This window comes from Meleagris gallopavo, chromosome 10, assembly GCF_905368555.1.
Source record: "Meleagris gallopavo chromosome 10, MGAL_WU_HG_1.1, whole genome shotgun sequence".
NCBI classification, from domain to species: Eukaryota; Metazoa; Chordata; class Aves; order Galliformes; family Phasianidae; genus Meleagris; species Meleagris gallopavo.
In genome coordinates this window covers 20,124,468-20,146,636 of record NC_139413.1, presented here as the reverse complement: position 1 = coordinate 20,146,636, position 22,169 = coordinate 20,124,468, and the positions used below count along the sequence as shown (strand labels likewise).

General features: G+C 44.4%; 1 protein-coding gene across 6 annotated transcripts in view; it reads right to left on the bottom strand.

Annotated features, from left to right (window-relative positions):
* RNF220 (ring finger protein 220) overlaps positions 1 to 22,169 on the bottom strand; it is a 158,268-nt gene that overhangs the window by 23,604 nt on the left and 112,495 nt on the right. For 4 of the 6 annotated variants that reach the window (XM_085231162.1, XM_085231160.1, XM_085231163.1 and 1 more), the window contains 6 exons: positions 21,104 to 21,225; positions 19,948 to 20,080; positions 4,784 to 4,880; positions 3,657 to 3,743; positions 1,929 to 1,984; positions 161 to 239 (listed from right to left, as the gene is read on the bottom strand). In XM_085231162.1, coding sequence (XP_085087288.1) covers positions 161 to 239; positions 1,929 to 1,984; positions 3,657 to 3,743; positions 4,784 to 4,880; positions 19,948 to 20,080; positions 21,104 to 21,225 — 574 coding nt within the window. The remainder of the gene's footprint in view (positions 1 to 160; positions 240 to 1,928; positions 1,985 to 3,656; positions 3,744 to 4,783; positions 4,881 to 19,947; positions 20,081 to 21,103; positions 21,226 to 22,169) is intronic. The other 2 variants (XM_085231164.1, XM_085231165.1) reach the window with 1 other exon arrangement.

The window sequence follows — 22,169 nt, the reverse complement described above, 5'->3', positions numbered from 1 at the left end:
GATCCCCCTCGTTGGAAAGATGGAGGGTGGTACATGCAAGTACATTAGAAAAGACAGAACAGAGACAATGGAATGTCCTCAAAAATAGAGATAAATGACAGTCAACGGACTCCATAGTTCTTAAACCAAGAAAAATAAAAGCTATCCACTTTACACTCACTTTTCAATGTCACTGTTCTTACAGGTCTTCTGCATGGTTTCCTGTTTACTGCTTTCACCATTACTCGTTGAGGGCATTTCTGTTGAGGGAAGAACAGACAAATTAGTAACAGAACAGGACATTTTATCACGGAGATGAAATAGTCTGAGTTACAGTTTCAGAAGCAGAGGACTCCGGTGAGACATTTTCATATCAATTTTTCAAGAGAGGAGACCAATACCATATATCCCTGCCTGGCAGGGAGGCCCTCTCCCTGCACAGCACAGTTCCACAAGTTAGGCTGAAAGTACAATACGTACCTTCTTTTCACTACAAACTGACTACCCTTGTAGATGTGCCAGCTGTTTAAGCCAGAATTTAATTGAGAAAGGTTTGATGCAGCCGTTGTACCAAAAAGTACTTCCAGAAAGGTGACTATGGAGCAAACTTATCTAGCCCAGACTCTGCTCTCAACTTCTCCCTTTTTCCAAGACCCTTCAGACACAGACAGGAAAAAAATATATGTCAGTAAGTAGTATGATAGAACAGTCTGATTGTGGCTCTCTTCTCTACCAGCAGTCCCACGGCTCCTCCCAACACTGGAGGGGTGTGAGCCTCCAGGAAAGCTAACAGTCAGAAACAAGCCAGATGAACCATCCTGGGGCCAGTCCCTGGGCTGCAGGTTCAGCACCACTGCCTCATGTAAAAGGTATGAAGAAAACAGAGCTCATAGCAAGCACCATCAGAGCTGCTTCCTCATCACTGCTGTGGCTGCAGTTACTGAAGCTGAACGCACCTACGAGCGAGTGCGCCTACATCAAAAAAAACCAGATGTGATTGCCTAACCCACAGAAGCAAATGCCTGCGATAGATATCTTATGTTCTTCATTTAATCATCATGCCTTTGGCAAAACTGCTCCTACCCAACCCCCTCCTCCACTGACAGTCTGTTATGTCTTGTAGGTACTTTAAAGGCTGGGAATCAAAAGCCCAAAGCATTGCTGTAACAACAGGAAACAGAATCATTGGGACAAGTCTCTTCAGGTCGCTGAGCTTCAGCTCCCTTCCTAAGGGAGCTAGAATAGCACTGCCCAGCTCTGGAAATGGATTTGGCATCTACAGCTGGAAAGCGCCAGGTTTTATTATTCTCATATTTCCACTGGGTTGCTGCTTACACTTCCAGTGCTGCTGGCATTAAATAAAACAAAGCAACAGCTGAATAGGTTTAACCCTCCACCCCTCAATTAATCATATGAGTTTCCAAATAATTTGAATTACTAATTATGTGAATTAAAATTTCACATTCACTCGTTTGCTCTGGAGTCTCCACAACAAGTCGCAAGGTAGCATAGATCCCAGAACCTCCAGCATACCCCTTTAAAGATGCAAAGATGATAAGCAGCTGAGGGAAAAAAAGCAACAGGTGCCTATATAGTTTAAACTCCTAACAGCTGAACAACATTACAGTCAAGCTCTGATGGCTCCCTCTATGATATAGTAGTTTGTCTTTTAGCGACAAGACAGCAAGTCAATCCAACCCTGTCTCTATAACCATACCAGTTACAGTTCCATTTTTGGGAACTTCCCCAAATTCACTGACTACAGTTCACTGTGATATAAATTAAAAAAAAAAAAAAAAAGATAACATAATAGATTGCACACATCTGCTGGTACTGCGCAAGAGCACCTGTACCTGTCATTTTCCTAATTACTGGCAATCGGAAGATATGGAATATCTATCTGCCCTCCTGTAGCTAACAGATGAATTATTGGCATGCTTAACACTCACCGTCGCTGGCCCATTTAGAAAACTCCGGTGTTATTCGAGTACTTGGTGTGCCACCACTAAAAGAGAGAAGGGCAGAATGTTAAAGGTTGAATGTGGAAGATTTTGCTGCTTGGCAAAAGCCAGTCCTTCCGCCCACCAATCCACATACATCTCTCCCAACACTTCTATCAGTCTAAGCATCAAATGTGAGCTGCTGGCTTGCTGCAGCAGGTGTTTTTGTGTTAGCCCACATCTCCACCAGTGAACTCCCAACCTGCTCTTCTAGCTGAGACCTCTGCTGAATCGCACGAGCGTTGTGATGCTGACTGAAGGCTTGGGTATCAAATAGCACCTGTGACCTAAAGCTCGTTCTCAAATACCCAGCTTCAAAGATGAAAACCCTACCAGTGAACAGAAATCCTCCATGCTGCAATAGCTTCTTGCCTTAGAACTAACTGTATGCCATCACAAGCCCCATCCTTCCCATTTTCCCATTTGAAGAACGACAGCATTGAAGTGCAGACCACTCCTGGCCCCATCCATTCACTTGCAAGTCAGTAACAGAGGCAGTAAGAGAAAGGAATCTTCCCAGGAGCCTGTATACTTGTGGCTGTATAACATTTCAGCTCTATGAGCTGTGACAGCTGTGCTCAAAAAGTAACACAGGCTTATGCTTCAGGGCATCAGCTAATTTACTGCATTACTACAGAAAGTTGCCCAAATTTCAAAGTGCTTTTACGAGCAACGTTATCTCTTCTGCTTTACAGAGAGATGTAGAAAGACTTCACGCAAACAGCAAAACAACTTAGGTGCAAGTCACATGAAGGAACTAGGTTTCCACATCTCACATCCTCAGTGGTCTCACTTAAGCATTAAATGTTCATAGCCACTAATAAGGGACACTCTGATACCTTCTTGTTACAGTGCTTCTTTTTCTTAGCTGTGAAGGAGCTTTAGCATCTTTGAGGCACGTCTGTGGTCTAGCACAGTTTGCAAAGTATTGAATGGATCAATGGTTTGGATCCAGTGTGGCAAATACACACTTCTATGGAATGGAACCTAATTTTGAACTAGTGTTTGTGACAGACTAAGCAGTAAGAAAACTTCATTTCACTGCTCTATCAATCACTTCAACCTTGACCTCACAGGATCACTCTGCAAAAGAGACAGAGGGGTAATTTAAGCCCTGCTTTATGCAGGGCAGAGGGCTTAGAAAGCAATCCTAGCTCTCTGTTAAGACTCATTTTACTTGCCTGAAATGCTTCCCCAAGTGCCCTGAACGCTGTCTGCCTACATTCTTGACATATGCTTGTGGGCATAGCACACATTCTGCCCAGACCTGCATGCAGGATTAATTGGTATACCCTGCTACACAAATACGATGCAATGAAATCATACCTTAGGTGCCAGTCTCCTAATACACTGAACAAGTTTCCGATCTTGTATACATGGCAAGATGTGCACAAAGCCCTGACACAGCACAGGTTCCCCATGGCCAGAATCCACCCTTTGTCCAGCACTGCTCAGGGAGAAGATAGCATTGGCTGGGCAGTGCAGTGGTTAAGGTGGGAGAGCGTGTGCAGAGAAGCTTTATGAGGCTGCACAGATAGAAAGAGAGACCCATCTGTTACACAGTGGTTCTTTGTAAGACTCCCTTATTGTGGTCCCTTGGTCAAACAAACAGATGCCTTCCACAAGTTGAGATTCCCCAGAAGAAACAAAAGCAAATCAGAAAGGCACAGCACTTACTTTAAAACAGCACCTCGGAGCGCCTCCCTCTCTTTGGCTTCACCTGGCTCTTCTCCAGTGCAAGGGATAACGTCTGCCTCTGTGTACCTGAGCGCAAGGAGTTAAGAAACGTACGGCCTTGCTGCAGACAATGGAAAGAATTCTGAGGTGGTTGGGACGCTATCTGGGATACACAACAAACTCACATCAACCAGAAACAAAAACCTCAAAGGAACAGCAGGTGATATCCATGGAGAGGCTTGCTTTTAGATTCTGGATAACAGTTTTGTTTTAGGTGGAAAGATACAGACAAGTCCTTAGACAGCAACAAGACTCCAGACTCCACAGCTTTTCAGAAGAGGAAAACCAATTCCTTAACTTCTAAAAGTGAAATTTGCACAACTCTTACTATTTCTGTTTGAAGTACAGAGATCAACCAGCTAAAGCTAGATGCTTTGGTGTTAAAGACCAGTGCAGATCTGAACACAATCTAATTCTATAGATTTGTATTCCCTCTCAACAGAGCTATGTCAATGTCTGCCTAATACCCTTGTGGGAAGTCCTCCTTGATGGCTGCACAGCTGCTGTAGGGCAGAAGTTCTGGAGCTGTGTCTGAAGAGTCTGGCTCCCAGCTGGTGTTCCAGAAAACTGCCCTTAATGAAGTGTCTAACAAAAGGAATAAAAACTTATTCTCGCAGTTACAGCTGCAGGTAATTCTGCTTGAAATATTCACTGCACAAAACCCCTGAAATCAAACAAACATCTTGTGGAAAATAAACTACATTTCTAACCACAAAGCAGGAAAAGCTACCTTTATGGAAGATGCCTGGACAGAGACAAAAGTATTACAGTTGGTATCACTTATGAAATACAGATTGGAGAAACAGTAGTTTTGATCTCCTTCAACATCTCATACAGACTTCACTAACAAAATCTGAAATAGTTTAGCAAGTATACAAGGACCTCAAAGAGAGGAAACTGAGAATCCCTACTAGCTCAAATAATGAGGTAACTGGGGAAGGTGGTGCCCTTTCTAGTACAGCTGGACACACTGTCCAACACTACCCAGAGCAGTACTATATAAGCACTAGCTGAAGATGGATTATTTCTAGGTTCCCTCTTAGTTATAAGCCTTTCAAAAACGATACTGTGGTTTCCCGTATTCAAGTGTGTCGTCCCCATCCACATCCAGGTCAGCATCGCTGTCTGGATTCTCTTTGCCGCTGCACATGATGAACCCAGAACCTGGAAAATAAAACAACAGAATGTGCTGGTGAGCATTTGAAGTGGAGACCAAGCAAAGGAGATCTTCTAAGGACAGGGGGACAGCACCAGCCTGCAGGTCATCCTTTAATCTGAACAGGCTCACAAAGGGTATCACCATTTAAAACAAACAAGCAAACAATGCATTCAGGTTTTTTTTTTAATTATTTAAAATGTTTAAGAAAAGCAAACCTGCTTCTAAGAAAATATAAGGCTTCAGGCATTAGCAGCCCCTTATGAACACTTCCTACGTGAGCAAGTTCTAGTACAAGTCAACAGGAGTCCTGTACTTCTAACAAGAGTTGATCAGGCACGTGCCCATCCCAAGCAAGAGGAAACGGTTCCAGCTGTGCAAGAAGTACCCCTTTCTAGCAGTTAATATAGATTCATTTTGGTTCCAAAGCATTTTGTTGACTGTGTTACAGCTGGTTGTAATCAGGTTTCTTTTAACTGAATGCAAGCACCTACAGAGGATGGATCTTCACTTCCTATTTACTACCTGAAGTTTAGTAATAGGAGGGAAACCCTTATATTTACCCTCTATGTGATCTAACACTGAACATGCTCTCTCCTACGCAATTGAAAAATTAAACAAAGATCTGCTACTAGGGGAGTGCAAGGCCCTTATCTGCATTCAATTCTACAGCAGATTTAAGTTAAGTTGTCTCGGGACATAAATTATACAGACCTAATTCTGCTCACTCTGGCTGCCTCCAGCACGCTCCTTCACTTACCATCCCACTTTCCTGGGACACAGGTAGGCACTAGGCGGAAGGCAAAGGATGGAGCACAAACAGATGGGTGCTGACCCAAGTCTGTGACCAGGCCTTCAAGCACATCCTGCCTGCTGACAGCCAACAAGAAAGGTAGAGGTGGCCTTGGCTTTGCATGAATGTCCCAAAGGTGGTAGATTTCTGCATTGCCAATCTAGTTCTAAGTGCAAAAGACAGGCTATCATTAATGTAGGAATTGTGAACATGAGGTGCATCTCTGAAGAAAGATGATGTTATCAGAACCTAAGTCAGCTTTTTGAGTGATACGATGGCTTGAGTTGGGCTCCCACAATCTCACACGATCAGCAGCAGACTTGTAGTTTCCCAGCTGAGAGGAGTGAGCTGTATTCTTAAGTCTGCATCTGTGCAGAGAACAGGGCAAGGCGAAGGTCTCATTTCCAAGGACACCATGCAGACAGAGCCCTTTACTGTCGCTCTCTAGGAATGGATGCTTTCACTGATTCATTAAGCCCCCAATAAAATTTGTTTATATGGATTTGATATTTCTCTTCCCTGAATATAAAGAAGGTCCTTAACGAGGGATAACCGTAGCACGACAACGATTTTAAGACTAACCTTTCCTAGAAGCATAAACTACCTTTTACTTGAAAGTAATTGCCAGCCTTAATTTCCAGCAGAAGCAATGCTACTAGCATCGACAATGCACATCCACCCTGTGTGTCAGGTAGTGCAAGGGGTGCTCGTAGGTCAGCTCTGCAGTGACACCAGGTCAGCCTCCTTCCATCAGAACCTTTATAAGTGTAGTGGCCACACACTGCCAGCCAACATATGTCATGAGCTGCCTCCTATTGCTGCAATGGCTCATCTAGTAAATCTTGAAACCTTCAGTTCATCACAATGTTTGGGAGAAGATTTAGAGTACTAAGAGAGACCTGTCAAAGAAGCTGGATAGTCTTTCAAAGCTGCCTGAGAAGTCGCAGGGGGTGATGGGGCAGTAATTTACAGGCATGGCATTTAACCTGCAGTAACACCATCCCCTGCACCTGGCATTGCTTTAGCCCATCACTTCTCAAAGGCCATAAACTTCGGACATACAGGTCTTCATTTTTCTTTTGTAGCTGTGGGAAACACAAATCATGTAGAGCTAGAGCTGTGACTTGGCCTGTCCCAGAGGTGATCTGAATGTTAGCCAGATAACTAATACTTGGAGCCTGCTGGGAGGGAAAGGGGTCCAAAAGAGTGAATCTAAGAGGGACTACTCCCTGCATGTCTCTCTCTCAAAGAATGCCAAGCACTCAGAAATCGTGCATCTTTCTATCAATTTTGTTCCCAAGTGACTTAAGCTGACTAGTGGTTTATGGTTAGAGCTTAAGAAAAGAAGATCTGCTTACTGTGAAACAATTTACAAATATGAAGGCACCTTGACTTCAGAATCCCAGTGTCCTTGCTCTCAAAACCTTTGCACTTAAGAAAATCCCTTTTAAGTCTGTAATGGTAATACTCCACAGATCTTTTGCTAAATCTAGCTCTACAGTAGACATGACTGCATTCCCAACAGGGTGCTTTCTTTCCTACTGTATACGGGAACATATAGGGGAAGGGTTTGGACGAGACATGTTAAGATAACAGATGCATACTGGGAGAAGAACATAACAGAGCAGTTCACAGATTAAGCTGAGCTGTAGGAATAGGGCAAATTTTGCCTTCTGATAGAACAAGGACTCCCAAACCAATGCCTAAAAGAAGTCACAATAAAGTGATCCAACTCTGAGCTCTACACCAAATATGGACTATTTTTTAAAGTTTTTTTTTTTTTTAAAATAAGTGTAATTCATTGCAACATGATAAAAATAAACCCAACAAACTAATTCAGAAACTGTACACTAAACAAAATATGCTCTGTACCAAGGAAAGATTTTCAATGTAGTCATGCTATCAGTTAAGACTTCAAAGGTTGTCTTAAAAAAAAAAAAAGGGGGGGGGGGGGCAGGGAAATGACAAAATATGATTCCAGTGCAAATCTAGAAGTCTATAAATCCCAGTACTACCACTGCACGTGAGAATGTGAAAGAGGAGGATGCCAAGCTCGGTCCAGCATCCCCTGCAGGAGGGCTGGTGGCAGGCTGCTCATTCTGATGCCTTCACCTGCAGCAGGGATGGATCCTGAGGCCAGTTCTGATGGGTTGGGGTTTGGTGCCACATCTTCAACCCGACTCTCCTTGCCTAACTTCCTGAGGTTGCTTCCATGCACAAAGCCAGTGAAAACACCCACACAGCTGTTCAAATATTTGACGTCTGAACTGCTTGACATTATTCATTCATCTCAGGCTCATTCAAAACAGATTTCTGGACAAGTGCTGTTATAAATGGATTAAGAGGGCCACTAAACTGCAAGGAAGGCCTGATAGGATCACACCTGCTTCTCAGTAACTCAGCCCAAGTGTAAAGAGGGCTCAGAACTTTAGCTCATGCTGACAGCTCCACAGTACCATCCAGAAATGAGGAAAACGCGAAACGGAGCACAGAGAGCACTGAGCAGAACAAACCAGCTCTGTAACAGCTCTCTTTCAGACCCAAAGGAGGAGATGGGGAGCTTCCAGAAGACCCCCAGCCACCACAGCTGGGTGATATGCAATCCAGCAGCGTGCCCCTGGTTCCTCGGCAGGGCTTTGCTACCGAAGGACACGCAGTAATTCACTGCATCCGCAGAGCTGCCTAGAGCGCACTGCTAAAGCCAATGCCCCTATCCAGAGGTCAATGCTCAAGACCAGAACTTTATCCCAATGTGTTAATAAAGTGAAATCCGACAACTGAATGTTAAGTTGTACGCCTGACCTGGGAATTCACAGGAGATGTGATCCTGAGGCTGTTATTCATAGGAACAGCTGCGAATCTTACACAGAGGGTCACCTAAAGTCTCAAGCACATAATTCCACGTGTGAATTTGAAAATGCTACTTACAGATTAAACCAAAGCACAAACTCTCTTACATCTTGTTGAAGAATTTTTTTGTTCTTGCTGTGCACTTGGCAGGAGGCAACCACTAGTCATGTGCTGCCATCCCCGACACAATTAGCCTCCTGATGCGAAAGCACCACAATGCTCTGACAGTCTTAATCCCTGCTGCCTCCTTAAGGTCCAGACAAACAGGAGTGAGCAGGCAGGTCAGGCGCTGGGGCCATTAAGCAGAGAAAAAACAAAGTTACAGCTCTGTCTCCAATCCCCATTGCTCTTGCAGCCAGGTGCTCTGACAAGCAATTCCAGCAGTGGTATTGAGTGGCACCTCTATAAACCCTGTGACAGTTTGGGAGACAAACTCCCCCATCAATCAGAGTGTACCTATCAAGATCACTTACCTAGAGCGCCTGCTGCCCTCCAGCACTATGTACACAGCTTTGCTTGGGCTGGCCTTGGAGCAATCCAGCCGAGCTCCAATTCAAGTCGGTTTCTGAAAATTTTAGGTGATCTACAGAAGCAAAAATGTTTCTGAAATACAGAGGCCGAGCACTGAAAAGCAGGACATACTCACATGCCTCTTCACCACTGCCAGGCTGCAGGCACTGACAGGCTATAGGAATCAGCTGAGCTTGAAGAAGACAGGGAAACACTTCCCACTTCCTTCCACGTACAAATTAATAATGGCTGGCGATAAATCTCATCAGAAATCTTTTTTTTTCCCCTTCTCTAAGTTTTCAGAGCACTTTGTTTTTTCCTAAGCTGTCCCCCTATGCCTAAGCATCCTCCCTGACCTCTGCACCACTCCTGAGATTGCAGCTCCTTTGTGCAATCCCCCCGATGACAGGTCATCTCAACATATCTTCACTGAATGGCAGCTCTGGCTCAGATAGGGAGTCATTAACATGATATATATAAACAGATTCACAGAACAGAGCAGATAAAAGGGCCTCACATTCAAGTCTCTCCTTTTCTCCATCACGCTCGGCAGCAGATGGTTGCAGTGACAACATATGCTGCTTCAGGTGTTGGCACTGCTGTCTCTCATGCTCACATGGAGACTGGCGGACAAGGGAACAGAAAGGTGGGACAACCAGACCAGTGTAGACCCAGATCTCTCAGCCAAATTTCATCAACACAGCAGGGAAAACACAGGCCTACTGTGCTCCTTAGCTCCTACCGGGGCAGAATGGTCAATAAATGCACAGAGAACAGCTGGTCCCCAATGCCATCACATCAAACACAGCCAAGGAACAAAATTAAAGTGTTAGTAGTAGTATTAGCCACACCGCTGTTGTGACAGCAGCTACTTGATGCTGCTCATGCTGAAGATTAAACTCATAAGAATAACCTGGGCTTGGCTCAGGAATGAAAACTTCCTATCAGTATCGGTAACGCACAAAATTCCAGATTTAAAGAAAAATTTCTGTAAGCGGGTCTAAATCGAAATCCATCTCAGCATGCAGCTCTACTGGGGCCTGTACTGGCTGGGAAGAGACATTCATTCTGCTCACAGGTAATTTGCACATGTTCAGGAAAGAGAAAAAGTCTCCCATAAATCTCAGAACTGCAGCCCTCGCTAATTATACTCCTTGCAGTAACCCCTTTCTGCACAACCTCCCCTTCCAGCACGTTCACTCTATTTTCTTAACGAAATGTCACTCGTTGGCTTCTTGCAGAGTAAAAACAATGAGGGCAATAAAAGTAGTTTATGCAGACACACGGCCAGGCCTCACACACACTTCCCAAGAATGGCTCTAAACCGGGTTTATTTCATCAGCTGCTGAAGTATCCCAAACTAGCACTAAGAGGACAAGGTGGCACGGATGCTGTTTTGTTTTAAAAGGCGTTTGGGAAGAAAGAAAAAGCCATCAGGGGTTCTCGAAAGCAAGAGCGAGATGGAGAATGAGGCCAACCTCAGCCCTTCTCCACATTCGTATCACTTCCTCAGCCATATTTTTGGACAGTCAAATCGTTCCCCCATCTTTCCTAACACAAACAGGGACAGAACACTTCTCCTAGTGACTTTCACAGCCTGTTGCAGGAAAAATGACATTTGGAAGCCATGAAAAGCTGCTTGAAGACAAGGGTTTCATTTCTCAGGAGCGAAATCCATTTCAAGCAAAACGATGATTTACCTGAAAAACTGACACTCGCCTGTGTGATTACAGCGTGCACCTGAAATAGCAGATGCATCAATCGGAGGCCGTCTGTTAGCTCCCACGGCAGCACAAACAAGCTGCCAGAGAGCCAGCGGCTCAGCAGCACCGCGGATGCTTACAGCAGTTTTTGCTCACAGATCAGAGGAACAGCTGCCTTTAAAGAAAGGGCCATATAATTTTATGACCATTAACATCATTTTGCAGCAATGCGCTGAACAAAGGGCAGGCAAGCTCTGTGGGTAAGGGTAAGAGCCAGCTGCTGCGAGCTCGGGGAAGAGGCACTGGGGAGCTGTCTAGGGGTAGGTTTCTTCTATACCTCCCAGGTACAGATCGTGGCTATAGATGGGGATGCAAAGATCTGATCTGGTGTGGCACCTCCTGCAAAGCTGCCTCCCTGAGCACTGCACCAGCACGAATCTCAAAGGTGAGAACAATCTCACGTCGATCTCAAAGGCTGCTCTTCAAAACCCACAGCTGAAGCACAAAAGCGGCAGCAGCAGCCACAGCCTTTGCAGCCACTCGTTTTTCAAAGCCGGAGAAAGGTGGATCTGAAAGCTTTTGTTCCCCCGGGGAGAGGGTGGAAACAAACAAAAAAGGAAGAGGGAGAATTAAAGTAATCTTGAATCGCTAAGCAGATTCACATCGCCGGATCAATAAGCACCACTGACAGGGATCACAGGAATGTCGCAACTTTGCCAATAACACAGCAGCACGGCAGAGCTCGCGGGATGACTTTTCTAAGGCAGCCGAGCATGAAGCGGCAAGGCTGGCGCGCAGCTGGAGCAGCACCCCGGCTTACAGCGGGCCCTGCCAGCTCACTGCAGTTTGTTTCAAATAACGATGAGCACAGAGATTCCACCTGCCTGGGAAAGATGGGGAAAGGAACAAAATTTCACAGGCCGAGCCCACGCGCTCTTCCCCCAAACTAATTCTTTTCCAGGCTGGAAAGAAGAAAGAAAAATCAGTGTTAATTTAATCAATTGATCAGCCTATTGATCGGAAAACTGGAGCTGCTAGTTAGCCGTGTGCTGCAATGCCCTCAACTCTGAAACCACAAAACACGCCATCGATTTCTTCGCTTCCAGCTCCAAAACAAGAAATAAAGCTGTGCTTTCAGCGGGAAAGCAACTTTCCAGGACGTGAGCAAACGAGTGCAACCGGCCAGGAAACAGGGCCCGCCGCACCCCGCCAGTTCCAAACTGAAATTAGTTACAGATGCAGTCACGGTGCCTTGTGTAAACTCTATCGATTGGGTAGCTGACAGTCTTCGGAGCCTCCATGCTAGGACAATCAATCCGGCTGCAGTGTCACCTGCCACTTTGCTGAACAGTTGACAATGCAATTATCCAGTGTGGAGGCAGGGAGTTGGCGTGTGTCAAACGCAGTTAGCCACTTTCCGGGCACTACTCGATAATGCGTTTCACCACCGAGTGTAAGAAGAGACATGTGGAGACAGGAGCTGTTTAAAGCCATTGAGACCCGTGCTCCTTTTTTCCTTTAGAAAAATCTCACTGCCCCTGACTTAACAACTGTATTCTAAAATGCTATTAAAATCACGTCAATCAGCTGTGCGGTGCTCAGGGCTGAAGTTTGACCCGAGGCTCCCAGAAGAAGGTTGCCGTTCTGGCAAAACTGCAGACGCTTGGGGAGAAAACATAAAAATTATCAAATGACTGTCTTCAAGCCTAGGACTTTCAAATCCAAAGCAGACAGACCACTAGAAAAATGGATTGGAGAGAGCAGCTAAGCAAGAGCAGCAGATGGGACTGGAAGGTCTTACACCGCATGTCTGAAACTAGGAAAATTGAAGTTTAAGGGGATGCTGTCAACTTGAAATCCAGTCAATTTCAAAAAATGGAGTTGTTTCAGGTGTTCTACCTGCTCCCTTACTCCCCCTGCTAATTTTCAGGGGTTTACAACTGCTTTTCCTGTTTTCTTTTTAATTAATTTTTTCCTCCTTTCTCTTTTGCTGGGTTACAGACATCCCCTCCCCCCCTCAAGTAATACACATAATGCCGTCAAATGGAGAGAATCCCCCTTCTTCCCACAGCAACTCTTTTTCTGGTCAGGATGACTGTTGCTGTTACATAAATCAAACAGCAAGAGATTTAGTTGATTGTGCTCCTCTCAGCTAATGTGTTCTGGCAGTTTGAGCACAAAAATTAGGTTCTCAGGTTTTTGCATGCGTTAAAGTTAATGAAAATCAGTATCAACAATCACGACTTTTAGTGTCTATAAGCACTAATTTCTTTTTTCTTTTTTTTCTAAGTTAATGTGATTTTTACTTTGCTGAGTCCTATTAATCACATGGTGTTCCAAAATGATGAAACCAACTGCTTGAAGCATTATGTGAACTTTAAACATACACAATATTGAGCAACACTTATGTGGTGGCTCGTGATGGTTTTTCTAGGTAAGGTAGGATATTTTTTTTAAATTTCAAATCAGATTATTCTCACCTGTTTGTTATACTGACTAAAGTCAGCCCGACATCAATATACAACACAGTGCCTAAGAGACATTTATTGGTCACAGAATCCCACAAATTCTACACATCATTACAAGCTATGGTGAAATAGTCAGGTATATATAGGAATCACATGAGCTACAGGACTACACAAACAGATTTGTAGCATTTTTAGCTCAAGTATTACCTTACAGAGAAGTATTTCCTCTCAAAAGGGAGATGCCAACATGAAGAAATGCTTGGGCTACTCCATCAGACAAGTACAAAGTGCCGTCCTTCAGCAACGAGAGGATTACCAGGATTACCACCATTTTACACTAGGGCTAAAGTAAGGCATACAAGCGTTCTGGGACCAAGCAGCCCTCTAAAGAGAGGTTAAGGTATAAAATAAGCACTTGAGAAACATTAGATTTACACATCTCACCCACTTCAAAGCTTACAACAGGTAGAAGTGGCCAGCAGAAGGTAGAAAGCCGAACATAGGAAAGCAAAATTGCCAACAAGGAGGAGGTGGGAAGGACATTCAGATGTGTAGATGCAGTACTGTATTCACCTTACAGACGAAGCCATGAAGAAAGCTCTGCTGGAAATGTGACAGAGAAAGGCAATGAACTGAGATTTTGCTAAGAAGGAGGAAGATTAAGAATTTCATTATGGCAAAGACTCCCCCTATTCTCACCACAGACCCCTCTGCATCCAAGTTGAAGTCTGCTTTAGAATGACAGGGCAAAATGAATGAATTCTGACTCATCCCATACAAATGGGGAAGATGATTCTGGTTACTCAATCAGTCTTCCAAAAAGGCCTAAGTACATCAATGACATTTTATTTCCCACATAGTCTTGTAGGAGAAGCTGCACATTTCAGCTCAAATTCCTTTGCTGAATTTGAGTATATCAGTTTATATCTTCTTATTGGTATAACCTTAAATGCTGTGTGAAGCTCATCACATAGAAAAATGGAAAATCCCCCCTCTATAGAAGCTTTCCTGCATGCCCCATTATGTCTTATCTGAAAAAGAAGGCATATCTGGCTACTAAGGGGTTTTAGCTGTGTCAATCTCTTCTGCCACTATCTTTACAGCATTAGAGAAGTTGTTTCCTCATGCTTCAGTTTCCCTGTACGCGTAAGAAAGAGGCAGTATTTTGTTGGAAGAGTTTGATGATTGTTACATTGCACTGAGCAGCACGGCTGAGTTTTCCTCTTTTATTTGGAGCTTTCTGCCCTGGTAGTTACCAGACAAAGGTAGGTCACTGTGCTCACCAAAACCTTTTGTTGTGGCAGGAAAACTGAAGAGCATCTACTTATATTCTGAGGACAGGACTTTACCCTTGTGAATGTGCTTCTAATGTTACAGGTCTTTAGAAAGAAAACAAATGGAGGAACATGTAACTATTGTCATAGAGCGTGCTTGGACAACTAACTTATGGAGGAAGAAGGCCAGTCTAACACCATTTGCTACTCAGACCAATGCACATCTGATTCTGCAGAGATAAAGCTGGCTGTGGGACTGCAGCCATCTGCTGTAAACTTTCACACATTTTAATATAGTCTCACTTTCTACGCAGCTGCCCTAATTGTACACGACATGAGATTCAATGTAAATGAGTACCCTGGGATAACTACATTTGGTTATGGCTTATAAAGCCTTACCAAGTCTCTCTTCTTATGCATTAACTGATGCTGCTCTTTTCTCTTGCTTAAGACATTAACAAACAGATAACAAGCCCTTTGCTAGCCTAGGAACAGAGCAGTATGGAGACAGTTGGACTAGATGATCTTCGAGGTCTTTTCCAAACTTAATGATTCTGTGAAAGATAAGCTTGAGTCGAGCAATCCTCAATTCATCTTCAGAAGCATTCACAATCCATCAGTTGTCATCATGGCGATCTTTCTTAGAAGGCATCCGTGCCTGAAAATTCCCTGTTTACCATCAACACCTTCAAAGTCTCTCTCTCTTCTGTGTTATTTTCAAGGAAACTAGCCTGCTGAAGAAACCCCCAAAGGCAATGGTGACTATCTTGCTTCCATGTCCAGGGGAAAGCTTTGCCTGAGGGAAGATGGAAGAGAGCAGGACGGTGCAGGTGGAGAGAACTTAGCTACAATTCTTCAATCTTTTCATATCTAAAGAGGACAGCAATCTCTGTTCTATCAGACCGCGTGGTTCGTGCTTTAAATGGTACTTGCTACTAGCTTGCGTTCCCTGTCGCTGTCTCCCTCCCTTTGAAGCAGACTGGACAGCTTCCTCAAGCTGGCGTTATCACTCCCTCTAACCACTCTTGGCAGGCAATCTAATTCCCCCTGAAAAGGTCACCGCCATTTTAACTGCCTTTCAATCACATTAAGCACGCTGCCGCTCGTGCTCAGAGCGCTGCGCCTGCAGCTCTCCTGACTGAGGTGCGATCGATAAACTGACATCCTGTCCCCCCGCCAGCCCCAGCCGCTCCCTCCCGGACGGCCCTTCCCAGAGAGAGCGGCCGGAGACGGAGTGGGAAGAACCCCTTGTGGGCACGAGGCAGCAGAAGGGAGCCGCTAACCTGGTGTTTACTCATCTACTTTGTCCCATTTGCTGGGGAACAGAAGGGTGCAAGCACCCCCTGCTCCCAGCCCTACACAGGCACGACTTCACAGGACACTTTGCTCAGGCACCGGCCCAGACACCTTTGAAGCTGTGGTACAAAGAACAAGCCTCCCTCAAGCTTCCCTCACTGCAATCATTACCGTTATCTCTCCCCCCCTCCCCGTGTTTTTTTTTTTTTTTTTTTTTTTGCAGTTACGAGTTATGTGTTCCACCCATCGATCCCTGTGTAAGACACTGTTTTAAGTCCTCTTGCCTTTTGACTGTGCTAAGCCGTTTAAGAGATGACAGCAGCTTCTATCAGCGCGAAGCTGATGCGATTCTTTTCAGATAAAGCACTTTTTTCACTCCCCCCCTCCTTTTTCCTTCTTTCAAGTAAGAGACATACACACAAAAAGAGACAGTGAATCTTTCAAAGAAAAAAAACCCTTTTGAACTTCCCTCAGGAAATCTTTAAAGGGATAACCTTACAGTGTAAACACTGAGGGTAACGTGCATCCATTCTGGAGAGGAACAGAAGAATTGCTACAAATATGTTGAGTGGTAAAAAAAAAAAAAAAAAAAAAATATCAGAGAGGGAGCCACTTGATGCTTTCACTGGTGAAGCCTCGTTGGCTTCCTAAACAGAGAAACTCATTAGACAAAGATTGCATGAAATAATCTCCTGTAACAAAGACCATCAGAAAGGGATGATCCAGGGACACGGGGACAGATGGTTCAGGAATTTCAAAAGAAATTTCAGTCTTGTGACAGTTGTGAGATAGAAAAATGTATGGCTTCACATTTTGAAGCAAGAGCTTGATTAAAATAGCAGTAGGTATTTCATGCTGGTAGCCTTCTGCACTCATCTTCAACTATGAATTCCTGCTTCAAACAGAACCTCTGCTGAAACAAAACCATTCCAAATCCTATCCAACTGCCAACAATCTTCATTTATACCCTGCATGGATCCAGTCTGAGATAAGCACATGAAGCAACAGCAGACGATGCTTTGCGAAGCCAGAAGAACCTCTAGAAGTACTAAATAACTCCTGACTGCATGCCTTCACCAAGCCCAACTGCTTAAGAGACAACATACTAATCTCAGCACTTCTCACCTAGGCTGTATTCCTAGTTGCTACTATCTCCTTTTCTTTCCAACTGCTGTGTCAAGTACGCTGAACCATGGCAAGCAAGGAGTACTTCAGCTCTGCTGGACTTCCTAAGACACCCCCTCAGGTGAGAGGAGCAAATCTTCCCTGCAACAGCTTTGGGAGCAAGAAAGCTTCATCCTGGGAACCACACAAGTGAGGCTTTCAGCCTGTGATTGCTCTCAAGTATTAGACCATCTTCCAGAAAATCTGAGCTGGGCTGTTACTGTCCCTGACCTGCTTTCATGGAAAAAAGAAAAAAAAAAGTCCCAGCTTCCCTCTCCTGAAAAAACTGACAAGATCTTTCAGCAAAGCTTTCCTGACCTTGAGAGGCACATAAACATGCCCATTAACCAAAGATGATAAGAACAGGCAGCCAGGAACCTGTGCTAAGTTTGAGCTGCTTCTGTAACGCTGCCCACAGTCTGAGTCAACTCGTGCAATACATGCTGGCCACAGCATCCTGCTCCACTCATTGCCCAGCTGTGACATCTCCTCCCAGCAACACACTATTAAAACCAAAACTGATGAGACACATGGATGTCTATTCTCCCCTCTGGTTTTATGTATTTCCCATGTCAACTCTTTAGATGTCCCTGACATCCCTGCAGCCTGGCAAAAGCTGTCTGGCATTATAAGAGGCCTTTGATTTCCACATCGCTGCTACTTTTCAGCAAAGGGAACAGAACCAAACGTGAAGCCTCGGGTGACAAGGGTTAATGAGGGCCTTACCAACTTTAGACAAAGCAGGTTTAAGGCACTGGAGAGCATCTCTAGAACACTATGTTGTGCTTCAAGGCTGTACAATAGGGACTCTGTCCCTAGAACAAGGGAAGAACCAACACTGGCTGAGGAAGGAAAAGGAAAGTCAGCTTAGCTTTACCTGAGAGTGCACGAAGCAGGTCTGACCAATAAAGACCAGAGAAAACAGGAGAATCACTAAAGGGAGCATGGAAAAATATTCCTTAAAAAGAAATTCAATCAGCTAACTAGGGGAGCTTTCAGCTTTGCTTTGGCTTCCCACATTTTATGGAAGGGTAGGCAGGTACTCTGCAGATATCATCTAGCCATCCCAAAACATTAGGCAGAAAGTTGGTGTTAAATAGCATTCTGCCTAGAGCACAGTATCCTGCACAAAGAGCAGGAGTCTAATCTAAAAGTCCTCCCCACAGAGGTTTTACCTGTGCTCACCTCTTCCAGTTTGCTGATACCTTACTGGATCGGTCCACATAACTAAACACTGTTGACAGTGCCATGCAGATCTCAGCAAGGAAAGAAGAGACAGACCTCATAATTCTCAATGGAAGCAAAGTTACTTCTGTACATCAGATTCAGAGATTCACATACAGCCAGCTAGAAGAGAAAGTTGCAGCCATGACTGCTGTTACAATCTGTTTAATCTCTGGTGGTGGAGGAAAGTAGTTGATTTATTTAATGCAAACTAACACACTTGAGAATTCCAGTTTAAATAAAAAGTATCCAGGAGAAAACCCTCTGGCATTTATACAGCCTAACCCTATCAATTACACACACTTTGTCAACCTGGAGCCTCCTATGAAGAACACCCTGACTGAAACAGTGTGAAAACTTCAGTCCACACTTCAGTGAATTAATTCAGACACAACTGGAGATAGTATCCAGGTGAAGACAGCACAGTGCTTCAGCCAAAGAAGTGGAAGATTGCGCCCTCTTCCAAAACTCAGCTGTTCGGTGCACAGAGTGCATGAGTACACTCTGTATGTGCATGCTGTGTCAGGAATCAACTGAGTATCCTGTCTAATCAGGACTAGTAGAGACAAAAGCACACAGGCATCCCGTGCTTCTCTGCTACCGATTGTAATAACGGTACTAAAAACAAGCCTAAGGCCCTGCATGGTCTCATCAGACTGCTACCCAGTCTTAACAAAAATGAAGGCCACAGACACAGAAAGCAAACAACATGAGCTTCGATGGGTAGCCTTTAAAATCTGTAGAAGCTGCTCCTTCACCTCTGTGCTCCTGATACCTGCTCTAATATGATATAATTTCAGAGGAAGGTAAGAGCAGATCAGGAGCACCAGGTTGCCACTGAGCACACGACTGGCTTTTAAGACCAAGTCCCTTACTTAGCAGCCTTTCCTCTTGAGATATTTTAAATTAAAATCCAAGCTGATATAGGAAGAGATTACATCCCACCCCTCTTTATTGAACGGAGGGAGCCAGCATTCCTCCTCTCATTAGGTATGCACTACGTGGATTGCTTGTGAGACTCTCCTTAGTGCCTGAGGTTTGTGCCAAAGAACAGTTTAGTAAATCCTCCTCCTTGAGGCCAAAAGGCTGAGTGTAAGAGAGGGGCCAGGTTTCTAGCTAAAATTACATTCACCAATAAAGCTCATGAGAGGTCAAATTTTGCCATAACTCACTCTCTCCTCAGTAGCTGATTTCCCCGTCACTGGGGAAGGAGTAGAAGAAGGAGGAAAAATAAAATGTGTTTGTCTGGGAGCCCTAAGGGCTTGCAGTGCTGGAGGTGCAGAGCAGGTTTCTGGATTCTCATTTATCAACCTTAAAAGGGATGGAGTGATAAATGCACAACCGGGCCTTTAATATTTTATGCAGGTGCTAAAGCGACTTAGCTGTCACCCTCAATACATCACCAGAGGCTGGTACACCAGCTTTCGTCACTCCAGGCTGGGAATTTTTACAATTTCATTTCTATTTCCGTCTCTTCACATATTTCCACGTATATCTTACTGGGTGTAACATATAAGAATCTATTTTCCCCAAATGATCTCCCCATTCTACCCGTTTCCCTCTTTAGCCACACTTCTCGAGCAAGAAATAATACCACGCGTTTGCTCAGGACTTGCACTATTTTTGAATCTTATCATTCCAGAGGGGCAGAAAGCTGAAATTACTTTACATTCTTACAAAGGGTTAAGGTCCCATTCTTTGTGAGAGAACTTCCACGTCCCTCCCTTTAACAACAAGCAACAGTCACCTACCACAGCAGAATGATTTACAAGGGACTCAAAACATCGGCTCACCTCGAAATCCTCCCTCCAGGAGAGTAGTGGCCCGTATCCTCTTCTGCCCACACCATTCGTATTCTTCAAAGCGGTTGCCATTCTCGTTCTCGATGTCTACAGAGTCATCCTCAGTCATGCACGAACCTTCTCTCTGCACAGGGGAAAGCAGGGACAGAGTGTTGAGATGCATGAAATAGCAATACAGGGTTAACAACTCAGGGTGAGATAGAGAAGGAAAGCTGGACTGTTCCAGGGCAGGATTTGCTCCCCTCCCCATTCCCAGCGATCTGAGCTCAGAAGTAAATGGGAACTAGAAGAACATGACAATCTTAAGGTCAAAAGAAGTGGCATGGGGTCATCACCTTTTCACAAGCAAAATTCAGCTCTGGTTCCTATGACACTGGTGTGTATTTCTATGTGTTCCCGGACTTGGAGCATAGTTTCCCTATTTATCATGTAAACAACAGATTCCTTTGATTCCCAGCACAGAAAAGCTCCCAGGCTACAGGAACTGACAAGGAATACTCTCCTAGAGCATTATTGAGGCACAATGATCAAAAGACACCTGTCTTTACACCACGCACTTCTTGAGATGACAAGAATGAATGAATTTGTTATCCCCCATTTGTTATGGGCTTTCCCTGCAAAACAAGCACAGAAAGCCCTATGACAATTCTCTCATTCCTGGAGCTTTTTCCTCCTTATTCCTTGCTGACTTTGGAAAAAACAGCAAGAGAACAGTTCTGCTTAAACACAGTTTTGGAGTAAGGTGGTCATGAAACATTTACAAGTGCCAGCCTGTTACAAAAGAATCCAACAAAAGTAATTCCAATGCTGTCGCCGTGCAGAAAGAACTCTTTTTGCTGTGCTGCATAGGAAGCGTACAGCACTATAAAAGGCTTCACACACTCAACAGCTCTGCACTTACTGTCTACAGCTTAGACTTCAGCAATAGTGAAAGAGTGCAGGAAATAAAAAGAGTCACTAATACAAAACAGGAGAAAATCCAGAAGAACCCATCTTCCAAGACAAAGGAAGTGACTACAGACCTCAGGGAGACATAGTTAGCATTGCCTGCAAGCTCAACAGTGTTAGTGTTTGCCCCATGTTAGGTCAGACAAAGCTGAGAGTAGAGAGAAGGGAATGGCAGCTGGCGATCCTGCTGCGCCTCTACCTTTGCAAGGCATTGTTCCACATGCCTACTCATCTCCTCCTCGGATCCTGACAGAGGTCGGTTGCAGAGGGGACATACCTGCCCTTCGTCTTGCTTCCTCCGTTTCATTTTTCCAATCCGAGCTGCATGGACAAAGCAAGGAAAGAAAAAAAAAAAAAGAAAAAGGAAGACACGTCAAGTTTGTAGATTCATCCATTCCTTACATAGAAACTTGCTCTGACCACAGAAAGCCACTGCAGTGCCCAAAAAGCCTCGGACAAATTATGTAAGACAGCCACTTTCAGGAGTGTCTCCCGCACGCCCTAAATGATTCCCTCCCAAACTGTCACAAGCAGATCTTAGTAGCAGGTAGCATTTATGGAAAGATCCCTGCTGTGAAAAACACAGCACCCACCCTAGATAGCTTCTGTCTCTCCCTGTTATTTTTATTTCACTATTCTAATGTATAGAGAAACTGCCTTCTTGAGGGCACGTTCTGGGAAACAAACATGTTAGGAATCACGCTGATTAGAAAAAGCAGCCAAGGTAGCCTGTTGCTTAATATGATCTCTGGTTAATTTGAGCCATCGTTTAATGTGATCAAAACATCTGGAACCAAATCATTTGCATTAAATAGAACTTCTGTCCTTTATTATGATGGCTTTAGGCAGGTATTACTGAATAACTCAATCACTGGCTGCAGGAAAGTTCCTATTTAATTAATATGGAAGGTCAAAATTCTGAATGAGAGACAAGGAAAAGCCCAAGGAAAGCCCGTGTGATAATGAGAGATGACACCACCAAAAAGCTGCAGAAATCATTCCTGACATGGTGAGTGCTGCAGCGTGCTCTGAAAGCCTTTGTCCATGAAACCTGTGAGATAACAGCTCTCTGCAGCCAGAGACAACGAGAAAGGTGCTGGAATGCCAGGACCACACCAGGGTACAGGAAAGTTTGTGTCAACTGTCCCCTATAGCACATCAGATTCATGCATTCACAACATCGTGTGATTTATGAAGCTGGAGCTGAACACACCACCACAGCCTTGAAACAGGGCTTTCTTGTTGGCTTTGCTGGACACAGGAAT